The sequence below is a fragment of the Coloeus monedula genome, assembly GCF_965178545.1.
Source record: "Coloeus monedula genome assembly, chromosome: Z".
NCBI lineage: Eukaryota > Metazoa > Chordata > Aves > Passeriformes > Corvidae > Coloeus > Coloeus monedula.
This window is the reverse complement of record NC_138822.1, coordinates 51,480,175-51,495,787: the sequence shown is the minus strand read 5'-3', so window position 1 is coordinate 51,495,787 and position 15,613 is coordinate 51,480,175. Positions and strand designations below refer to the sequence as shown.

General features: G+C 44.5%; 1 protein-coding gene across 1 annotated transcript; it reads left to right on the top strand.

Annotated features, from left to right (window-relative positions):
• Window positions 1-2,817: 2,817 nt before the first annotated feature.
• On the top strand, window positions 2,818-14,100 carry NIPSNAP3A (nipsnap homolog 3A). Its single transcript, XM_082301970.1, has 6 exons — window positions 2,818-3,005; window positions 7,257-7,458; window positions 10,843-11,004; window positions 12,489-12,638; window positions 13,015-13,101; window positions 13,212-14,100. Exons 1-6 carry the CDS (start codon window positions 2,931-2,933, stop codon window positions 13,286-13,288), a joined length of 753 nt encoding a protein of 250 aa, XP_082158096.1. The 5' UTR covers window positions 2,818-2,930; the 3' UTR covers window positions 13,289-14,100.
• The last annotated feature ends 1,513 nt before the right edge of the window (window positions 14,101-15,613 follow it).

Sequence of the window (15,613 nt, the reverse complement as noted above, 5' to 3'; positions counted from 1 at the left end):
AATGTTTCATGCAGGGAGTACAACGTGCACAAATCACCACCTTACATTTTGCCTCCATGGAGCTTTGGCTTCCAATAGAAAGAAAACTTTTTAATAAACCTCTTTTACTTGGGCAGCTCTGCCAGTCACAGTTACACAAATTGAACATTGCACATGATTCATCAATTCAGTACCAAACAAAAAACTTCCCATCAAAACCCAAATCCTATTTAGTATGAGTTCTTCCACAAGATCAACACTGTCATCCCCAGATGTTCAGTGCCATCTGTGAGCTGTCTATGAAGCACAGCTCCCATTCACCATTCTGTGTATTGGTAGACAGACTTTCGAGTGGCAGACAGGAGTTGGAGCTACAATCCTCTCTCTTCACCACTGTCTCTGCCACATCCACATAGAAGTACAGAGATATCCATGGACTTCTAGAAGAATATGAATGAGAAAATACCAGGAAGAATAGCAAATCCAAATTCCAGGCAAAATTGCAGGGCTGAAAGAACAGTCTTCTCAACAAATTTTATCTTAGTCACTTCCTTGACTTACAGTTTTCTCAGATTTACTTGCTGTGTAAAATCATTTGGTGACTTGTTTCAGGGAATCATTTCAGGCCTTCACTGAGTTCCAGAGCAGTTTTGTACATTTTAACTCTGCACTGTTTTGAAAAGTTATGCTCAATTATGAAAACCATGTTCACTTTGGTATTCCCTGACTACACAAAAATAAATATAAAATCAAAGCTTCTTCTTGGCTGTTCAGGTAAGCAAAAACAAAACCTGCTTTTTAGGACTACTCACTTCAAATCCTGGCTTGTGTGAACTTTAGTGATGAGAAAGTAAACACAGAAAATGTACAAACAAAGAAAATTTTTTTTAAAAATAATATTATTAATATATAGTATTATATTCTTAAAAAAGAATATTCCACTATGACATGGTTATGAAGAGCATTACTTCAACAAAACAATGAGATAAGCAGTGGAGAAGTTTAAATATTTTGGAATTTGCCATCTCATTTCTTGCCTTCAGCTGAAACACAATTTGTTCATAAGTGAAAAAAACCCTCCATGTTAAACCAATTTTAAACTGGCAGCAACTGCGTCAGTAATCACACTTCATGTCATTCTGTGATTATGTGATTCTCTTGTAGTAACTCTGAGACTGACTTCCTGCCATATTGCAAAAAATCTATAACAAATGCAACCACTTGCAAAAGAACATATATACACATACACAATGTAGACGCTTCATTCTTTCCACAATATTCTTTTAATGTGTTTGTTAGAACAACTTTTTCTATCTTATTTTAATTTAGACAATCTTTCTTCCTGAATTTGTCTTTAACAAAATGAAAATTTGTTTACTGTAGAAAAAGCATGAAAGCTCCATACGCGTGAATTCATAATTGCTTTTATCACATTTACTTCCAGGCAGTTATTTGGTGTAGAGGAAGGAATGTGCTCCCCTTATTAAGGGGAATCATAAAAGATGCCTTGTAAATTTAGGTAGTCTTCCATAAAGCATCCTTTGCTAGGACCTGAATTGTCTCCCAAGGTAAAGTTCTAGATTACACTGATACCAGAAGAAATGTTATCTTTATATTCATCTTAGCCAACATTTGACCCTGCAAAGATACAGTCTCAGCCACCACAAGATCCCATCCCTTGGTACACTGTGTGGTTGGAAGAAGTATACAGTTGGGCCCAGAGCTGTAATAGGGTGAGAGTTGTGGTGCTGTGCACCGCTGGGACCTCTGGTTTCACCCAGAAGAACACCACAGAAGAATGCCATGCAACTTTCTTATGGAGGACAACTGCAGATGAAGGATTTGTATCTGCACAATTTGAATTTTGATCCTGCAAAGTTCAGGTCAGTTGGAACAATCTGAAGTTTGATCCTAGGGTGTGGGTGATTTCACTGAGTGATTTGCCCCAGGGCAGCCTGTGACGAACAAGGTCTCAGGTCTCCTCAAGCAGTTAGGATACTTTTTATTGTATTCAGGTGCATGGGCAGAGACACAGATATCATATTGCAGGCACTGATGCCTAGTAATTTAAACGAGCAATTCTCAGCTGTTGCCCCTGGTCACAGCTAAGGTAGAGTTAATTTCTTCTCAGTAGCTATTACAGGGCTGTGTTTTGGATTTTGGAATAAGAATGGTGTTGATAACACACGGATGTTTTGGTATTTTGTCAAGTCGTGTTTACCCTAAGTCAAGGACTTTTTTTTTTTCCCCCTTGTCTCATGCTCTGCCAGGGAGGCGGTGTGCAAAGGAAACTGGGAGGGAGCATGGCCGGGACAGGTGACCCAAACTGGCCAAAGGGATGTTCCGCACCACCGAACGTCATGCCCGGTATATGAACTTGGGGGAGTTACCTGGAAGGGCGGAGGATCTGGTTTCAGGAAGGGGAAGTCTAGCTCTGTCAGTGGGTGGTGAGCAATTGCATTGTGCATCGCTTGTTGTTGTTGCTGTTATTATAATTATTGTATTTTACTTTATTTTCAATTATTAAACTGTTCTTATGTCAGCATACAAGTTTTAATTCGATTCTCCTCCCCATTCCACCGATGTGAGGGGATAAGAAAGGGAGGAGCGACGGGAAGTTGAGCGAGCGGCTGCTTCATAGCTAGCTGAGCTTAAAACCACAACAGCTGTGCCTTCACCCTTCCTCGTCCGCCCCCCGGTCCGTCCAGCCGCGGCTCGGTACGCAGGCGGCGGGGCGGGCTGCAGAGGCGGTGCCAGCGGCCGGCCCTCCCGCGGGAGGGTGGGTTCGCCGCCGCACCGCCCGCCGCACCGCCCCCCGCGCCGCCCCCCGCACCGCCCCCATCGCCGGCCGGCGGCGGCGGGGCAGTGTCTGTGTCTGTGTCTGTGTCTGTGTCTGTGTCTGTGCCTGTGTCTGTGTCTGTGTCTGTGTCTGTGGCCGGGCCGCGCCCGCCATGCTTCCGCCGGCGCTGCTCCGCCGGCCGCTCGCCGCCGCCGCCCGCCTGGCCCTGCCGCGCGCCGGCCCACAGGTAGCGGGGGGCGCAGGCGCGGGGCGGGGGGGGCGAGACCTCCGGGCGGGGCTGTCGCTGTCGCGACACGTCTGTCACGAGGCTGGGCGCGGGCACGAGCGCGCCGAGCGCCGGCCCCGGGCCCTGCCCAGAAGCCTGTGGGATCCTTTGGGACCCGACCCCGGATCATGGGATAGATTCGGTTGGGAAAGACTGCTGAGATTAGCCAGTCCAACCCATGCCCGTACACCACCCTGTGAACCAGACCGTGGTTCCAAGTGTCACGTCCAGTCTTTGCTTAAACACCTCGAGGGACGGCGGCTCCACCACCACCCTGGACAGCCCTTCTTTCAAGAATTTCTTCCTGATATCCAGTCTGAACTTTTCCCGGTGCAGCTTGAGGCTATGGTCACTTATCCTGCCAGTGTCCTCGGCGTGTGAGAAGAGCCGATCCCCACCTGGCTGCACCCTCCTTTCAGGCAGTTGCAGAGAGTGATAGGGTCACCCCTGAGCCTCCCTTTCTCCAGTCTAAACACGCCCAGTTTCCTCAGCTCCTCATAAGATTTGTATTCCAGACCCTTCACCAGCTCCGTTGCCCTTCTCTGGAACAGAAGTGGTCCTGCAGTGTCCCAGTATCTGCCTAAGTGCCTGAAAATTTCAGGGCCTTTCTTTCCCCACAAAAATTCAGAGTGGAATGGGTTGCTACTGCAGGCTCACCACTCCATTGGGATCCTGCGGGGCTTTACAACAGCCTCAAGGAGCTGTGACTCATGGCAGCCAGTATTAGATGTGTCATGCTGCAAAGGGCCATTGAGAAACAAGGCCTTTGGTCTTCACCATCCGTATTCAACAACCTGAAGAGTGCAGCCAGTTGGGGGGTTGAGCTCTTCTCCCAGGTAACAAGTGACAGAATGAGATGAAGTGGCCTGAAGCTGTCTAAACCAGGAGAGGTTTAGATTTGATATTAGAAAAAATTTATTCATGGAAAAGGTTGTGGAGCAGTGAAACAGGCTGCCTAGGGAAGTGGTGGAGTCACCATCCCTGGAAGTGTTCGAAAAACAGGTAGATATGTCACTTGAGGATATGGTTTAGTGGTGGACATGGCACACCTGGGTTAGTGGTGGATAGCATGATCCTAAAGTACTTTATAAACTTAAACAATTCTGTTCTGTGGCTTGAGCTGCATGGTGCCCGTGCCTGCAGATTCTTGTGAAATAAGACATGTCCAAAATCCATCCTGCAGCTGCCTCTGTGCAAATATGGGCTAAGGCCAAAGATGTGTTTTGGCCTTAATTTTTCATGTTTTATTTAAGAGGTGAGTAGCTATTGAGGCAGTCGCAAAAGTACACTAAGTGTGGGACTCCCAAAGGGTTTTATCTAATATGAATAGAAAAACAGTTCTTGATCAGCCCTTGGGAAGCAGCCAATAAAGGGCTAGGATGCAGACTTAAGCAATCTTGTGTTGGAATGAATCACTCTTTTCCCAAGTGTTGGTATCTTTTTCTTTCTTTGCCAATAATATGTGATTTGCTAATAGTGATATAAGATTTTAAGTAGACAACACAATGCAGTAGTGTGAGCTGGTTGGGTAAGCACAACACAGGCAGATGTTGACATTGCTTCCTCTTTGGTGGCACCTCAGCAGCCGTGCTTTTGAAAAATGTGTTTAGCCAAATGCATCTTTGTTACAGCGGGGATTCTGTAACACGATGTATCAAAACAGGAGGCCCGTAGAAAGAAGTATATAAGGACAGATTCTTGGTAGATATTTCAGAGATGTTTATTTCTCCAGCCGCATGGCCGGGGCTCTGCCGAGGAACTCCCACAGTCTGGACTGAGGGTCCTTGGCCACACCAGGGAACACAAAACCAATGGGAAACGAGGCTGACCAGGGGCAGGGAAACCCTGTGTCTGTCCCCCAGGGGCCCTCTCCCAGGGCTACATGACAGGGGGAGGAGACCCCAACATCTCACCCATTTTATTTTAATAAAAGGAGAATGAAAACAACTGGATAAACATAACAAGAACAGTTTTAAAATAATACAACCCACCCTCCTGAGCCTTTAAATGTCCAGACAGATTCTCTGGAACATCTTAAGGCTGACAGAAGGGAGACAGAAGTCTCTGGGCATGCTTTGTGGGCAAACTGAGGCAGGAGAGGGTTTAATTTCTTCCCTCCCCCTTTTCATCCCCCTCTCATCATCGGAGAGGAATTGTAGGGAAAGGGAATTGTATAGGGAAGCCATGGGGTGAAAAACAGATTAGGAATAAACTGGGGATGGGGTAAAGTTAGGAAGGGGTTCATATTGGGTATAGGGTAAAAGGGGAAAGTAGGCTGTGGGTAGGGAAGTTGCTGGGATGGATATTGTTTATAATTTTGTGCATAACGGCTGCCTTTGACTAGAATACCTCCAGGCCCAGTAACATTCGCTGCTTGTAAACCCTTCTTTCCTTGCACTATATCAAATTGTACAACTTCCCCATGTCCTACACTTTGCAGGTAATTTTTAGGGTTATTCTTTTTAATGGCAGTTCTATGGATGAATAGATCTCCCCCTGTATCATCTCGTGTTATAAATCCATAGTTGTTTTTTACATTGTTCCATTTCACAGTTCCTGTGATTTTCATCACTATAACTTCTCCTTGTGTATTTGTCGTGGCTGCTGGTCCCACGTGGCTGCTGCCTCGCCGGCTCCGACGTCTCTGCCGGGCCCCCGCATTGCGGCTGCTCCGCGCTCTCCGAGCGGCGCTGCTCCGGCGTGTCCGGGCTCTGCGCGGCCCCGCGTTGCCATCACCGCTGGCTCCCTGTCCTGTGAGCGGTTCTGCTCCGCAAACTCCACGCTGCTTTGAGTGCGGCCCCGTTCCGGCTCGGCGCTGCGCGGCTTCTCGTGTCGCTGTGGGAACCGCCGCTTCTCCCTCCGCAGGGCTCTCCGAGCCGTGTGCTCAGAGCGGGCTGCCACGCCGATGCCGGTTCCTGGCTGCTCGTGGCCCACGGCACCCGCGGCGCCTGCGGCATCGCTCCCTCGATCGTGGTCGCATGGCTGGGGACCCCGAGACAGGGATGGGGTCCGTGATAAGGAGCGCGCTCCCGAGGGGGTCGGGCGCATCCAGCACAGGCACCTCCGCCGGCAGGGCTGCAGTCATGTGCTCCCGGGATGGCGGCCGCACAGTCTTGGCCACGGGATTAGTATGATCTTCTGCTTTAGGGGTAATGGGACCATATAAATGCTCCTCAAGAGCTTCACTGATTACAATTAGTCCTCGGAGAGCTTCTGTCGCTAGTCCATGTTTTGTTTGATCCCTTATCTTATCCCAGATCCGTACCAAAAACACCCATGACTAGTTCCAGGAGGTTCAATATGAAAAAGTATGTCTCGAGAAATATAGAAGAAATTTTTGAAAAGCCAGTTAAAAAAATGTTCTAGATCTCCCAGAACAAACACTTTCTTGTTTTGCTGTTCAAGGATTCCTTTTACTTCTAGATACATTTCTTTCTGTGGCTCAGAGAGCCACATTTCCCACGATTCTTCCACAGTCCAGAGAGAATATCCAAACCAAGGTGAGAAGAGAGAGATCTAGAATGGTTTTTACTCATGAATTTTCTGTCCTTAGGGATCAGTGTCTTGCCCACAATTCTCCACCATTTGTTACAGCGGGCATTCTGTAACACGATGTATCAAACCAGGAGGCCTGTAGAAAGAAATATATATGGACAGATCCTTGGTAGATGTTTCAGAGATGTTTATTTCTCCAGCCGCATGGCCGGGGCTCTGCCGAGGAACTCCCACAGTGCCGGCGGAGGATCCTTGCCCGTGCAGGGAACACAAACCAACCCATGGGAACGAGGCTGAGCAGGGGCAGGGAAACCCCTGTGCCTCCCCTCAGGGCCCCTCTGCCAGGGCTACACGGCGGGGGGAGGAGACCCTGACACATCTTGCTGCTGACTTCCTGAGGAAGGGGTTGAGAAAAGGAAAATCCTGCTTTGTTATGAGCTAATAATCAAACAGATGAGTGCATCACATAAAAGACACATCAAAGTCTGTTGCATTGCAAAAAGGAGTGGCAGCAAATAATGCACATGGGAAGTATTTTCAAAGAAAAGTGTCAAAAGGTACTTTTTTTGTAGTGGACATCATGAAATAAGTACCCCTCTCCCAGCCTGCAGTAAAATATCCTTCTATAGTATTGCATTAATTTAAAAATATCAGTCAGAATACAACTTTCTGGCTTGAGAATTATTTTTACTAATTTTTCTTTCTATTTTCTTTCAGATACGCCTTGCTACAGGGCCCAGACAAAATAATGGAATTTTCTATGAAATTCGCACATATGATATTAAGCCAGCGAAGATGAAGGAGTTTTTGGAATTGGCCAACGAGCACTTTCACTTTTGTCCAGCTCGCTCGGAGCTGGTAGGATTCTGGTACACGGACCTGGGAGCACTGAATAAGGTGCTTCACATTTGGAAGTACGGTATGGTCAGCATCCCTTTGCGCTGCTCTGCTCTCTGTGTGTTCCCTGTTTCCTAGGCAAGAAGGTGAGGGGAATGCTTACCTGGCTTTTATTTGTTGCTCTTGTTGTAAGGAGGTGCTCCAAGAACACTTCAGAGCTTGTCAGGACAACTTTGATGTGGTGGGATGAGAAAGTTACAAATGTTCTTGAACAGCAGTCTCTGCTCAAAACAGGTATAATAGAGGAATTGTGGCAGACTGTTTCCTTCATGGTAAATATTTTTAACTTAGGGCCAGTTCCACAAATGTCTTGAAACTTTCAAAAAGAATGGAAAAAAGGAAATACGCACACATATGCAGTCTGTGTGTGTTTATATGTATGTATAATTGTTCTTGTATTTTAGCTCAGAGTACCAGTCACTCCCATATAAAAACGAGCATGCAGTTTGCATGCTTAAACTCCTTCTGCAGTGGGCCTGTACTGAGGTAGGAGCCCACTCTGTCGCTGACTTCGGCGAGGGAAGACATGCAAACAATCAACGTGATTGATAATGCAAGCTTCGTTTATTGGTAATCTAGAGGCACTTTATATAGTATTAGTATATATGCTTGTCAGTTCTTGATTGGCTTACAATTATGAGAACACTTTCTTGTTTCTGCTTGATTGGTGTTAGATAAAAGACTACATTGGCAAGCTTCTGCCTATATTAGATACATTAATGTTACAGCTTGAGAAATCGGAGTTCTACCTCCTACCTCACGGTCAGTACATCTTGTAAGCACAGTACTACATCCTTAAAACACCTTTTCTGTTCTCAGGCCTGTTTCTCACACAGGCTTCTTCTCATGTAGGCATTTGCTTGTACAGCTCTTTTAAAGTTCTGTTTCCCACAGCTTTTCCAATGATCCATGCCCCTGATCCTTTAACCATTTCTCAACACCACTCCACCACATCTGACTTCTCAAGTGAGCAGAGTGATTTTGTTGCAGCTTTAGCCTTGCTAGCAATAGGATTTTTGCAGTATAATCAACTTTTTAAGTTGTTGGAGTTAGTGCTGACATGGAAGGTGCAGGTGAGCCACAAAAAGCTACAATTACGCCAAAAACTAGGTGTAGTGGCTGTGGTTTTTGTGGAGCCCAAGGGAAGTTGATACTTGGGTTATAGAGGAGTGGGAAGGCACACTGGTATAATTCCCCTTGAACACCTGCTGCAGTCCAGGTATATCTTCATGTTGAGCCAATGTGCTCATTAAAGTCCAGGGTGTTCACAGTACCTGTTTAGATTAAAGGATTGCCCCTTTTGTTTTGGAGGGGTGAATCATGGAATCACAGACTGAGAGGATGGTTTGGTTCCTCTCAACCATGTTGCTCAGGGCCCCATCCAGCCTGGCTTCAAACACTTCCAGGTTTTGGGCCTCCACAGCTTCTCTGAGCAATCTGCTGCAGTGGCTCAACATTCTCACAGTGAAGAATTTCTTCATTATATCTAATCTAAATATTGCTCCATCCCAGAAGGTATTTAAGGCCAGGCTAGATGGAGCTCTGAGCAACCTGGTCTAGTGGAAGGTGTCCCTGCACATGACCAGGGGGTTGAAACTAGGTGATGTTTAGAGGTCCCTTCCAAGCCAAACCATTCCATGATTCTATATCTATTCTCTCTCAGTTTAAAGCCATTCCCTCTTGTTCCATCACTACATGCCCTTGTAAAAAGTCCCTCTCCAGCTCTCTTATAGGCTCCCTTTAGGTACTGGAGTGCTGCTGTAAGGTCGCCCTGGAGTCTTTTCTTCTTCAGATTGAATAGCCCAAACTCTTTCAGCCCGTCTTCACAGCAGAGGTGCTTGAGCACTTGGATCATCTTTGTGGCCTCCTCTCTGGTGGATGAGTGTCAGTCACTCTTCCCTCTCCCACCAAAGCTGTAACCCCATCACAGGAGGCCACCAAATTTGTCAGGCACTGTTTGCCCTTAGTGAAGCCATGTTGGCTGTCACCAATCACCTCATGATCTTCTATGAGCCTTCTCATAGTTTCCAGAAGGATCTGCTCCTTGATTGTGCCAGACAAACCGCTGAGACTGACCAAGCTCTAGTTCTGCAGTTCTTCATTATGTCCCTTTTTTAAAAGGAGCTGCCATAACTTCTCAAATATTATGAAATGTCTCTTAACCACTTCCTCTGCCAGTTTCCTCAGAACCCATGAAAGCATCTCATCGAGTCACGTGGACTTGTGCACCTTCATGTTCTTTAGATGGTCTCAAACCTGACTTTTTTCCTACAGCAGGTGGTTCTTCATTCTCCCAGTCCCTGCCTTTGCCTTCTGTGACTTGTGTGGTCTGGCTGGAGCACTTGCCAGTGCAGACCAAGGCAGAAAAGGACACTTGAGTATCTCAGCATTTTTCATCACCTGGGCAGCCATGTCTTCCTTTTCCTTCAAGAGAGGGCTATTCATCTGTCATTATTTTGAGTTCACTTGTAATTTATAAATTGTCCCGCTTCTCAGAACATTTTAGTCTTAGCTATTGCTACTATCTCTAAATTAAAAAGAAATTAATAATCTATGGGAAACTTCTAAAATGCAAAAGCAAGGGAAAACCTATACCTTTTTTTTCCTAACAGTGTTTGACGTGTCTAATTGTGGCAGTTTATCTCCCCACCCCCCTCACCCTGAGACCACACTGTGATCTGAGAAATGAACAAACTTTACAACATCCTTCCTCCTTGATTCATCAGACCCCTGCTTACATAATTGCTATATTTACCTCTTAATCCCAAGATACTGATTTTTCTTTTGTAATATTGGGAGATGGCTGCATAAATACACTGCTTAAGATGCCACTGCAGCCTAAGGAGTTGAAATTCAGACACTCTTAATTAAGTGGATTTGTTTTTCATTAAGAAAAAAAAAAGAAGAAAAGGTTTAGCTTTTGGGTATTTAACACCTTTTATGTAACTGAACACACAAACATTACTTCTACACTTTTAATGTCACTTTATATAAGCCAAACCACATTTATTAGTTTTTTTTCTTGGTAGGCTATTACTTCTCCTGAATTTTTTTCCACTTCACTTCTGTATCCACTGTGCTTTCTCCAAATCTTTTCCTCTGTAACTGTTGTCATCTTTTTTAACAGTAAAATTACTTAATCTATTTTAACTCTTTTGTAAACTTTCTTGGAAAATTTCATTTGGCTTGAATCCATTTTAATCAGAGAGCTAAAGCAGATTTTAAAGGAAGTTTTGCAGAATTTAAAGGGAACTTACCACATCTGCTACGAGCTAATATGATGTCTAAAAATACCAGTTCCAAAATTAGATAAGTGCAGTTTGCCTTCTTGTAATTACACATTTTGATTGAGTCTGATGTGGCATTAAATGCATTTTTTCATGGTTTTTTTTTTCCTTCCTTACAGATAATTTTGCCCACAGAACAGCAGTCCGGCATGCACTAGCCAATGACAAAGACTGGCAGGGAAAATTCATCTCTGTGGTTCGCCCCATGATGGAGAAGCAGCACAATGAGGTTGCTTATCTGGTACCCTGGTGTCAACTTGGGAAGCCTCCAAAAGAAGGGGGTGAGCTTATCATTACTTTTGTTGATAAAAGTTAGCAACACTAACAAATAATGGCTTAAAGTTTAAACCAGGTATTGCATAGTTTTATGATCCTTTATGTAACAAATGCATGTACATTCACCCATGTGGAAAAGGTGACATAAGACAGATAAGGGACAGAGTTTTTAAGAAGGATTTTACACTAACATACATGAATAACTGACTAGAGTCCTGATCATTAAGGTTGTTAATGGTTGGGATTGTGACTTGCTAAATGAACATGCAAAATGGCAATACCGTAGTATCGGTCAGAGCAGTCATCCCGGACTTCCTTTGTCTATCCATCAGTGGGAGGGTATTTCCTGAATTGTTGTTCTCTTTCACAGAGATTTTCTCTTACCAGTTTGCTTTGATGTTACTGCTTCTTCACATAATAGTTTAAAAGACTCCCTACTTCTTTAAAGATACATTAAAGTCCAACACACTTTGTAACAATCATAGGTTAGGTGTAGAAGTGATGTCCCTATGTATTTTAATTCTCTCTGTAGCAAATTTGATGTTAATAGTATTGATCGTTCCCCAATTTATGAACATTGGCAGACTTTGTTGCATGAAGTGACAGGGAACAGACCTTGCTTCAGCCTTCAGCACATGTATAGATACAGTAACCTTTGTTCTTTATTTCCTCAGGATTCAGAATTTTATGCTGCTACTGTTGAATTTGAAAGCAGTCCAGTTTTCTCTAAAATCTGGAGAGGTGACTTTCAAACACTGTTGTAGTTTGTCTCCAGCCCATTGCTGGAGAGTGACACCAGACACTGCCAAGTAGCAAGTGTCTGGCTTCCTAGTACTGTGTCAGCAACTGTCATCTGAAGTAACTACCTGAACGGAAAGAAGACAAGTAACTTTTAGCAGGACTGGAGTTTTTTACCAAATTATGCCTTTTCTCTACAAATAAGGGAGATTGCTTGGCACAGCAGAGATGCTAAACTAGTCCTGCTGTGTTGGTTATGCTGTCAGATCTTACTGTGACCAACTGCTAGGAGTCAAAGGGGTTTGTAATGTCATAAACCACTTCAATGCCAGAAAACATCACCAGTCTTAGAAAAGACACCCAGCATTTCTCAAGCAGCCACCCGAATCCCTCAAACAAGTATGAACACTTGTGATATCTGCAAAGTAGTCTGAATCTCTCAAAGTTTCCATGCAACATTGACAATTGCTAAGTTGGGCTTTGTGTGAAGCCTTCTGTTCTTCATGGCCCTAGTACTTACATTTACACTTGAACTAACTGCAGTTAGTGAGCCTGTGCTCTGGTGAGCCTCTGGAAGCTGTGAGTTCTTGTGCGTATTAGGAGGAAGGGGCAGTTTCCTGCTGTCCCCAGATGGCAGGGAAACATCATACTGGTTTCACAGCAAATACATTGTGGCCATGACAAACTGTTTAAGATCTGGTGTATTAATTCGTATTTCCTTCCTTATGGTAGTGTTTGCCTTTTCTTCTAGGGGTATATGAATGGGTTACTTTCCAGATGAAGCCTGGTGGGCCAGCATTGTGGGGTGAAGCATTTCAAGCTGCAATCAACGCTCACATCAACACAGGATATACCAGGCTGATCGGTGTTTTCCATACAGAATATGGATTACTTAACACAGGTACTCACCAATTTCTGATACAGACTTTGGCATGGGAAGGGGCAGAAGGGCAAGCCCCCATCCTGGATCAGGATTTGCCAGCTTGCTGAAAATGTTGGTGTGGATCACCAAAGTCCTGTAAACAGTCCTTGAACCCAGCTTTGTGTATTGGGTTATAGGCTTAAGCCAGTTGCCACAATCTTAAAACACTCTCAGATCTGATGTTAAAGTCAAACCGTGTAATGGCTCAGTAAAAGATCATCCCACCACTGGCGTGCCTGGAGAATTGTTTCTGCTAACTGCAAGGCATGTAACAGATGAATCCAGATTGCTAGGACTAGTACATGTTGTATTGCAGCGTAATAGTGTTCAGCTGACTTCATTTTTACTTTCTCAGTCCATGTGTTATGGTGGAACGAGAGCCCAGATCACCGGGCAGCAGGCAGACACAGTGCCCATGAAGATGCCAGAGTCGTAGCAGCTGGTAAGACATGATGGATCCAGAGAACTCAACCTGCAATACCTGTGTGCACACTGAGAAAGGTATTACTTTTCACTGGAATACTGTCTTAATTAACATGCATTTCATTTTAGTGCGCGACAGCGTCAGATTCTTGGAGTCCCAGCAAAATGTGCTTCTGATTCCTATGCAATGCTCACCGCTGAAGTAACCTTCTATAGGATGTAACTGACAGCAGAAGAGACAAGATGGAAGTGCTGTCAGCAAGTGGCATGGATCCCCATACCCTCATGAGCTGCGCTGTTCTTCAGTCAACAAAAAATGGATGCAAAATGCTGATCCACTAGCAGTGTAAATCAGCACTCTGATACCAATTGTTAACCAGAAGTTTGTGGTGATGTTCCTACATCTCCAAGAAAAAAAACTTAAGCCGTATCATGCCATAAACCATGCTTCACCAGTCTTTTGTTTTAATCCCTAAATTCTTCATACTTTTTTGCACAGCTGGATCATTATCAAACCGAGTAAGTTAAGTGCTCTTGTCCAGCATTCCAGCCAGGGATGGCATCATTTTTATAACATACTTTGATGCCTCTTATCATATCTTAGTTATTCCATACAGTTTAAGAAGGAAAGCTTTCACATGTATCTTACCCAATTACGTTTTAATCAGACTTCTCATTGGGATGCTTTATGTTAATTCTGAGCAATATAAAACATCAGTGCTGCTGGAATTGCACTTAAGTGCAGCAGTGGGGCTGATTAGGTAGTGTAACCTAATGAGCTCTGCCATGAACCTTTTTACTTGGTAACTTGTTATGGTTGACTTCAGCTTTTTCCTTTGTCCATTAAACACTGCCTCAAAACTGTGAGTTACCTACACAAGCTTTTTCTTGGGTATTTTAATATTTGTTTAGGGTGCTAAAGCTGATTAGCTCTTCTTGTTCAATTGTGTCATCGGACTCAACTGATGTACATGTGCTGGCATTCTTTGAAGCACGCTTTGTTAGACTGTTAAAAGCTAAATAAATCAGCATAAAGCATTAATTTTTAGTGTTTGTGGCTCAGGCTCTTACTCTTTTTAAACTATGAAATTATAAATCGCATTCTCCAAGTACAGTACTCATTTTGCAGGTCTTGTCTTTTGGTCAACAACACATTGCTTTAGAACCAGTAAGCTACAGTGAACAGCAGTTGGGCAGAGGACACATGGGCTTGAGAAGTGAAACTTCTATTTTTTGTACAGTGGTACAGAGCACCCTCTACTGCAATTTATAGGTATTGACTGTAAATTGCAGAGTGCTTGGGAGGCTTTTCTACATGTTAATCATGGACCTGCAATGAGCAATGGAGTATTGAAGTATCTTTGTGCTGTTTGCCTAATGATTATTGCTTCTTTAAAGCACGTTAAGATCTCACAGAAAGCACTAAAACCAGCTCTAGGCCATAATGCCTGTATCCAAGGTGGGTGGATGGGATGTGGCTGCTACGGTTAAGGGAGTGTGACAGGTCCCAGCTGCTATACCTATGTCTTCATACACTGCTCCCTCCAAAGCCATGTTTTTAGCATTCTCAGGGTAGAACAAACACGTCTTCAGAGACCCTGTCTTACATTTTACAGATCAACTTTTTAAGGTACAAAGAGCTGATGAACCAGCCTATCATTCAGAACATTGCCTTACAACAGTTCTCTCAAAGGAAGACTTTTTTTAATAACAAAAAATGAGCTGAAAAATGGGGAGAGAGAGTTACGAAGACTTTTTTTTCATTTAAATGCAAGAATTGTTTTACTGGGATTTTTTGTTTGGTTGTTTTACTTTTTTTAAATTAAAACTATTTTCCTTAACACCAGCATTGAAAGTAAAGAACATTCAAGATGTTAGAGGTGTGCTTTATCCTGAGATGCCAGCTAGACACTAGATTAAAACAGAACACCCAGGAAATTAAGAGGGCTGGGCAATCATCAACCACATGAAGTTCAACAAGGGAAAGTTCTGGATTCTGCACCTGGGGTAGGGCAACCGTGGGTACGCAGACAGGCTGGGGAGCAAGATGTTAGAAAGCAGCATGAAAGGGCCCTGGGGGTCCTGGTCAGTGGCAAGCTGAACATGAGTCAGCAGTGCCCTGGCAGCCAGGAGGGCCAACCGTGTCCTGGGATGCATGAGGCACAGCACTGCCAACTGGGCAAGGGAGGGGATTGTCCTGCTCTGCTCTGCACTGGGGAAGCCTCACCCTGAGTGCTGGGGGCAGTTTTGGTGCCACAATATTAAAAAGATACAAAGTCATTAGAGAGGGTCAACAAAGATGATGAAGGGCCCTGAAGGGAAGCTAAATGAGGCGCATCTGAGGTCCCTTGGTTTGTTCAGCCTGGAGGAGACTGAAGGGAGACCTCATTGCAGTTCCTCGTGAGAGGAAGAGGAGGGGCAGACACTGAGCTCTTCTCTCTGGCACCCAAGTAACAGAACCTGAGGGAATGGCATGAATTTGTGTCAGGGGAGGTTTAGGTTGGATATTACAAAAAGGATCTTCACCCAGA